The following is a 7,949-nucleotide window of genomic DNA, read 5'->3' on the forward strand; positions in this document are numbered from 1 at the left end:
GGTGATCCTCCTGCCTCGGCCTCGCAAAGTGCTGGGATGACAGGCGTGAGCCACCGCGCCTCACCGTACAATGACAGCGTTAGGCGGAAAGGGCAGCGAGAATGCTCGCGTGCCCCCTGCCGGCGATCCGGAGCATGGCGGCCTCGGAGCTCGCGGCCGCTCCTCACTCACCTCAGGAGATCGCAAGAGCCCTGGGCGGGACCGAGGCGCGAGAGCTCGCGCAATGCTTCCTGGGAAATGTAGTTGATGTCGGATTGGAACTACATATTTCGGTAGGCACCGCGCTGCCGGATTGCAAATACAAATCCCGGTACGCACCGCGCTGCAGCCCCGAAAATGAGGGCTATTTCTGGTGGGTCTTCATCTCGTTTGTCTGTGACATAGAGAAAGCTGTTTTCACAAGAGGCTTTTTGTTTTTGGAAACATGATAGCGCTCTCGCTGGGGTGCGCAGGACGATTCTTGCGGCCGCGGCTTCCTCCTGCGGCGAATCTGCCGTTGCAGCACGGTGGTAGTCTCAGGACCCGCCACGTGACGCTTGTCGAATCTGCTGCGGGGAGAACGACGCGAGGGTTGCTTGGGTAGCGACTGTCATGGCGGCCGCCGCCCCCAATGCCGGGGGCTCGGCGCCGGAGGCAGCGGGTTCCACCGAAGCCCCGCTGCAGTACAGCCTTCTCCTGCAGTACCTGGTGGGTGACAAGCGCCAGCCGCGGCTCCTGGAGCCTGGAAGCCTGGGCGGGATCCCAAGTCCAGCCAAGAGCGAGGAGCAGAAGATGATGGAGCAGGTGATGGAAAGCTGCGCTTTCAAGGCTGCGCTGGCCTGCGTGGGAGGTGAGGTCTGGCGAGTGGGACCGGGGAGGCGGAGGGCTTGGACGGCAGCGGGGACCTCTGCCGAGAAGACCACGCGCCTGGGAGGCGAGGGACTGCGGGTCTTGACCTTGGCCGCACCCTTGCCTCATTCCGTAAACTCGGGCGTCACCCCTCCTGTCCCCTCGGGTCAGCTTCCCTTACGGAGAGTGATCCGAGAATCGGTGCTGTGTTTGGGCCTAAAAGTTACTACGTGGGTGACTTCGTTCACCCGTTAATTCCCTTAGATTCGCTCATTCTCTTAAACAATTCGACAAATTGTTCGTAAGCAACTATCACATGCCGGGTGGTGGGATTATAGGGTGAAAGAGACAAGAACCTGGTCCTCATGGGGCCGGTGTTTCACTGTGTGACGAAGAACATTGCGCGGGAACGCTGCAGAAGAGTGATGGAGACTAAGGAGCTGCACGTGCAGACGTCCCCAGGGCAGCAATTGCCTGAGGTTTGAAAAGCTGAAAGGCCAGTGTGACTTGGCAGCAGCGGGCAAGGGGAGAGAAGCCTGCACTTGGCCTTCTGTTTCTCCCTTAAGTTTTCTGGAGATTTGAGAATGTACAGTGTCCCTTCTGTGTGCAGGGTAACGAGGTTGACCACATTTGCAGGTAAGTTTGTCTCACTGAGAATGAAAGACATATAAGAAATGAATATAGGGAGAGTGCCAATGAAAACAAGTGAGGTAGGAAGAAGAAACGTCTTTTTTTGGTTGAGGAAGACCATAGAACAGGTGATACTGGAGCTGCATCTTAAAGGATTGAGAAAATACAGGTAGGCGGGGTATCCCAGCACTTTGGGAGGCTGAGGCGGTAGGTCTCTTGAGCCCAGAAGTTCGAGACCAGCCTGGCCAATATGGCAAAACCCCAGCTCTACAAAAATTATATAAATTAGCTGGTGTGCACCTGTGGGCCCAGCTACTCAAGAGGCTGAGGTGGGAGGATCACTGGAGCCCAGAAGGTTGAGGGTGCAGTGAGCTGTGATCTAGCTACTGCACTGTAGCCTAGGTGACAGAGCAAGTCCCTGTCTCAAAAAAAAAGGGCCAGGTATGGTGGCTCACACCTGTAGTCCCAGCACTTGGGGAGGCTAAGGCGGATGGATCACAAGGTCAAGAGATCAAGACCATCCTGCACAACATGGTGAAACCCCGTCTCTACTAAAAATACAAAAATTAGCTGGGCATAGTGGTGCACACCTGTAGTCCCAGCTACTTGGGATGCTGAATCAGGAGAATCAGTTGAACCAGGAGGCAGAGGTTGCGGTGAGCCAAGATCACGCCACTGAACTCCAGCCTGGGCGACAGAACGAGATTCTGTTTCAAAGAAAAAAGAGAGGCTGGGTGTGGTGGCTCACGCCTGTAATCCAAGCACTTTGGAGGCCAAGGCGGGCAGATTACTTGAGTTTGGGAGTTCAAGACCAGCCTGACCAACATGGTGAAACCCCGTTTTTAAAGAAAAAAAAGAGAGAAAAGAAAAATACACTTAGGCAAAGGAGAAGAGACGTGTTATTTCAAGTTTGGGGTTAAGTGGGGGATTTGGGCTTTTTGCTTATAGGCATTAGGGCAGTAGTTGATATTTTTCATGAAGAGTAATAAGTGGTAATGAACATGATCAATTAGGATAAAGTGTGTTGAAGGAAAGAAAAATCTGTGGATGAGGCGGCCAGAGAGGCAGTTCACTAGACTGAAGCTTCATGAGGGCATGGACTGGGCCTGTGTTCCTCAGTCTGCCTGACCCTAAGAAGTCACTGGTAGAGTTGTTGAAAGGAAAAATGGAGTCTTCATCGTGCTCATGGTTGAAGCGGTGGAGGCCCAGACTGGGATGACAGTTGTGGACATAGACAGGGATGGACTGGACTTGAAGAACTGGGAGGAAAGATTCTGCCATGTTTCACGACTGACTGGTTACAGGAAGAAGCAAAGCAGAGCCAGAGGTGCTCCTAATGCCAGGAGATGGCATGGCTGGAAAGAAGGAGCCACAGGCGGCAAAGTCTGGAGGAAGGTGCCCATGATCTTATTAATCTCACACTGACCATGAGGTCATGAGGGGCATCCCTATGGGAAAGTCAGATGTGGACAGCAGTGTGAGAGTTGCCGTTGGCTAGCTGTGTGGCCTTATGAGAAGTGGCTTAACCTCTCTGAGCCTTGGTTTATCTATGGAAAGGAGAGGCTGATAGCCATCTGTCTCGCTGGATGACTGTGAAGAATAAATGAAGCTGTGACTATCAAGTGCCCGAGTGTAGTATCCGGCATGTGCTGCTCAGTGAAGCGTTGCCATGGATGTCAGTATGGTCAAGAGAGGGATTGCAAAGCTGATAGGTGAACTTGAGGGTGGCTGGTTTACATGTGAGAGTGTAGTGAGCATAGAGGGCTAAAGGAGCAAGAAACCCTAGAGACAAAGAAGATGATGTCACAATAATAGACCCTGGATTGTGTCCAGCTCGCCACCAGGCACCTGGAGTTCGAGTGGCAAGAGGGGGGCGTCCCTTCCAGTACGATCCCAGTGCCGTAATCCAGAAACCTTCGCCTCTGTGCTTGCCTCTAGGATTTGTCTTAGGAGGTGCATTTGGGGTGTTTACTGCCGGCATTGATACCAACGTGGGCTTTGACCCTAAGGATCCTTACCGCACACCGACTGCAAAAGAAGTTCTGAAGGACATGGGGCAGAGAGGAATGTCCTATGCCAAGAATTTTGCCATCGTGGGAGCCATGTTTTCCTGTACTGAGTGTTTGGTGGAATCTGTAAGTGTCTCTGCCTTCTGAGAAATCCTTGCTGGGGCCGCCTTTTAAAGAAAAATTGCTCTTTAAAAGTCATTTGCAAGTTGTTATAGAAAGCAGCTTGGAGCCTCAGATAAACTCTAGGTTTAAGTCCCAGAAAACAGTCCCTGTTGCAAACTTTTGGTGTGTTTACAGTATGGGCTTGCATTATTTTTTACTTTTTGCAGGCTAGAAGTTAGCTAATGATTTTAAACATGAGACTGTTGGAGAACCCCTTTAGAAATTTTGATTCCATTTCAAACGCTGGACTTGGTTTCGGCACTGTGGCGCCACCTGCAGGAAGCGCCTGTGAGCACATACTGTGTACACGTGTCCTGCACCATTAGGAACTGTGCTTTTGAGAAAGATGGGGTTTCCTCTGGGCAGGGACTCAATGAGCAAACTAGAAGCACTGTGTATTTTCCCTGAATGGCCTTGCGTGTTTCTCCAGCTCTAAAGTGTTCTCCTCTGCCCACAGTACCGGGGAAAGTCGGATTGGAAGAACAGCGTCTTCAGCGGCTGCATCACCGGAGGAGCCATTGGTTTCAGAGGTTGGTAAACGGTGCGCGGATGCTTTTCCTTTGTGGCCTTAGAGAACTTGCTGAGGCTGCCATTTCCAAACATAGGAGTGGTCCAGGGACACTTGATCTTCCTCCCCCTGACCAATACATTGCGGTCGTTTCTGCGTGAACTCAGCTTTGGAAACTTGCTGGGATCTAGATGAGGTTTCTGATCTCTGGCACCATCGACATTTGGACCAGATGAACCTTTGCCAGGATTGGGTCTGTTTTGTGCATTCTGAGGTGTTAGCACCATCCTTGGCCTCTACCCACAAGATGCAGGGAACCTTGTCAGTTGTCACAACTAATTTTTCTTTTTTTAGGTGGCCGAGTCTGACTCTGTTGCCCAGGTTGGAGTACAGTGGCACGATCTTGGCCACTACAACCTCTGCCTCCTGGGTTTAAGTGATTCCCCTGCCTCATCTCCCGAATAGCTGGGATTACAGGTGCCCACCACCACATCCAGCTATTTTTTTGTATTTTTAGTAGGGATGGGTTTTGCCATGTTGGCCAGGCTGGTCTTGAACTCTCAACCTCAGGTGATCTGCCGGCCTCGGCCTCCCAAAGTGCTGGGATTACAGGCATGAGCCACCGTGCCTGGCCAGTTGTAACAACTCTTGATGTCCCTGAAAGTCCCCGAGGGGCACGTGACCCCAGGTGAGTCACCGATCCAGATCTAAGAACACAGAACTGCCCGTGCTGAACATATGGGAAAACCTCCTCATGGTGAGTGATCCCTGCACTCTGTCGGTGCGGGACACAGAAGCTGGGCTGTGTCCATTCAGCCCAGGCCGCCCAACGTTTTTTACTCTAAAGCATTTCAAGAATTTAGCCTTTTTTTTTTTTTGAGATAGACTCACTCTTGTTGCCCAGGCTGGAGTGCAATGGCACGATCTCGGCTCACTGCAACCTCCACCTCCTGGGTTCAAGTGATTCTCCTGCCTTAGCCTCCTGCGTAGCTGGGATTACAGGCTCCCACCACCACACCTGGCTAATTTTTGTATTTTTAGTAGAGACAGGGTTTCACCATGTTGGCCAGGCTGGTCTCGAACTCCTGACCTCAGGTCATCCACCCGCCTCGGCCTCCCAAAGTGCTGGGATAATGGGCATGAGCCGCTGCACCTGGCCGACATTTTTTTCAATAATTCTATACAGTTATCTGTTTTAATTTTGGATATAAATGATATAACAGTAATATCTTTCTGCCCTTGGGGATTCTGATTTCTACCTGTTGAATGCTAAATACAGATATTCTGGAAATGTTAGATTATCAGCTGTAAAAAAAGAGAAAACCAGTTTGCTTGCCGTTTCCCTGTCGGCTTGTCCATCCGAGTGTGGAGGGCCTTGGGGCCTGACTCCTGGAAGCATCAGTGCTTTATCACTGGACCAGTTTCCATCTGTCATGCCCCGACTTGGAGCAAAAAGCCGGTTTTCTCATCTTCTGGGAGACAGGATGATTTGCTGTCATGAAAACCTGGTTTTGCTGCTCTGACACCATTTGTGATTGGTGGAGGGACTTCTTCATCATGTCCTTTGCTCAGCTTCACCAGGGCCTCTTTGAGAAGCTCCGCTGTCTCCAGGACTGCTTTGATCACCTTCCCAGGAATGTATTCCATAAACAAATCAGGGTAAAAGGCCATATGCTTTAATTTGATTCCAAGGGCTGGTTCTCTTAAGCAGTTCCCTGCCTGTGAGGGGCTATTTCCCTAAGACTAGAAATAGTCCTTGAAGGAGACAAGCCAGACAAATGTAGTTGGATGAGCATGCGGGGTTAAATCTGTCCACTGCTGCGTTGATGTCTCACAGCGCTGCGATCGCTTGAATGACTTACAGTGCTTAAGCTCGCTTCACACCTGAGGGTGTGTGAGCCTAACGTGAGTGCATCTCGCCCCAGCAGCTGTCATGCAGGTGATGTGATTTCTGTTTGTTCGACAGCTGGCTTAAAAGCTGGGGCCATCGGTTGTGGAGGTTTCGCTGCGTTCTCTGCTGCCATTGATTATTACCTACGGTGAGAGCGACTGCCCATGGGAAGGACGATGCCAGCCCTGGATCTGAGCTGCTCTTTGGAGGATGGTTTCTGGACCACCCCAGGGCCCTTGCTTCAGGGCCTGAAGACGTTCGTTTTCCCTCATGTCGTTGGGATTCTGAGGGGGCCGCCTGGCTTCTCTCCTCCAGCCTTCAGAGCAGCCACACTTTGCCGCTCCTGGCCTCCAGCCAGGCCTCAGAGAGGACGTGTCGTGCCAGATGCTCTCTTCAGAGCAGATCGGGAGACAGGATGTCAAAGTACAGGAATTGGGCTCCACAAGCTTCAGTCCTGACCATAGCTGGCCCTGTAGGTTGTCTGGTGTTGCGGACACAGAGGTGACAGTCTTTACAGGTACCAAGAAGCTCTTCTACCTGGGACTCCAGGCAGCTGTCCATCTCCAATACCAGGAAGGGCAGGGCAGGGCGGGTCGACGCCGTCCAACCAGTTATGTCACTTGTTTTGTGTTCTGACATCCTTGTTTAAAAAATACACCCCCCACACACCTTATAGTTCAAAAGATTGGTTTATTTTTATTTTCAAATTCCCTTATTCCAAAAATAGTGCCAGGTTTTGGCCCAGAGATAACATCTGAAGGGAAAGAATGAGAAAGCTCCCGAGGAGGCTGGGGATGGCAGATTCTCAGCGTTGCTGGAGGACTGTGTCATCCTCAGGCTGGGGATGGCAGATTCTCAGGGTTGCTGGAGGACTGTGTCATCCTCAGCAAGATCGTTACATCTGCCAGGGCCTGCCTCAAGGGCTTAGTCCGGCCTCTTCCTAGGATGGACAGAACCCCATCCATGAACTCGAGGGCCTCTTCAGAGCCCCTGCTGTGCTGGCTGAGAGGCACACCTGCAGTCTGCTAAGCCACACACTGGTTTCATGATGGGACCACTGGCCCAGGCCAGCTCGAGCCGCCTGTGAAGGGTCTTGCTGTGCTCATCCTGGTGACTTGGTCACAGCAGCTACTGGTCAAGATCAGATGTCGCTGAGGGGCTGCTTACCACCACACTCGTTCTCCAGTGTCAGGGAAGTGTTTTAACATGTTGATGTTTTCGACTTGATCTTGTGGTCTTTTTCTTGCCTAACTGTGTGCCATGGGGGGAAAAGAAGCCATCCACAATTGCGCTTCACCACTGCTGCTGCTTTCGGGGAGAGAGGAAGTTGATGGAGTCAGGCCTTTGCTCTTGGGTGGGGCACAGGCAGGTAGCTTGGTGGGGGCCATGCAGTTCTGGGCACCTTCAGCCAGTGGTAGTCTCCTTTTTCCTATCACAGTAATTCTGCTACTCCTTTTTTGCCTTCTTCCTCATCCGCCCTGTTTTCTAGCCCAAGCCCTCTTAGCCAGACTTCAGACTTGGCATACATGGCGTCCCGAGTGTTGTCTGTGTGTGATGATCAAACCCAGCTGGTAACACCTTCCCCGGGCCATGTTTGCCATTTCCTGGGAATGAATGTGAGCTCCGGCTCAGGGCTCATGTCCTTGTATGGCGAATTCTATATAATGCCCCTCCCTCTCTCATAGCTAGGAGGCTTCATCACTGCTAGGCCAGCTGGAGAACTCCCCAGAGCCCAGGAGACACTGTTTCCTCTACTACCCCCGAATACAGGACACCTATAAACACTCTGAAGCAAGGGCCATTAGGCACTCGTACCTGGCACGGTCCTGGGGTGCCTGGGATCTTCTGACTTTCAGTCTAGTACGTGGAGAGGGCCGTCAGACACTCCTACCTGGCACCTGGCATGGTCCTGGGATCTTCT

General features: G+C 51.9%; 1 protein-coding gene across 1 annotated transcript; it reads left to right on the top strand.

Annotated features, from left to right (window-relative positions):
• Positions 1-582: 582 nt before the first annotated feature.
• Positions 583-7,255, top strand: TIMM22 (translocase of inner mitochondrial membrane 22). The gene is made up of 4 exons (XM_012461762.3): positions 583-829; positions 3,397-3,593; positions 4,087-4,159; positions 6,104-7,255. Exons 1-4 carry the CDS (start codon positions 592-594, stop codon positions 6,178-6,180), a joined length of 585 nt encoding a protein of 194 aa, XP_012317185.2. The 5' UTR covers positions 583-591; the 3' UTR covers positions 6,181-7,255.
• Positions 7,256-7,949: the final 694 nt, after the last annotated feature.

The sequence above is a fragment of the Aotus nancymaae genome, unplaced genomic scaffold (genome assembly GCF_030222135.1).
Source record: "Aotus nancymaae isolate 86718 unplaced genomic scaffold, 86718_ANA_hifiasm-v0.15.2.pri h1tg000018l, whole genome shotgun sequence".
In the NCBI taxonomy this organism is placed as follows: Eukaryota; Metazoa; Chordata; class Mammalia; order Primates; family Aotidae; genus Aotus; species Aotus nancymaae.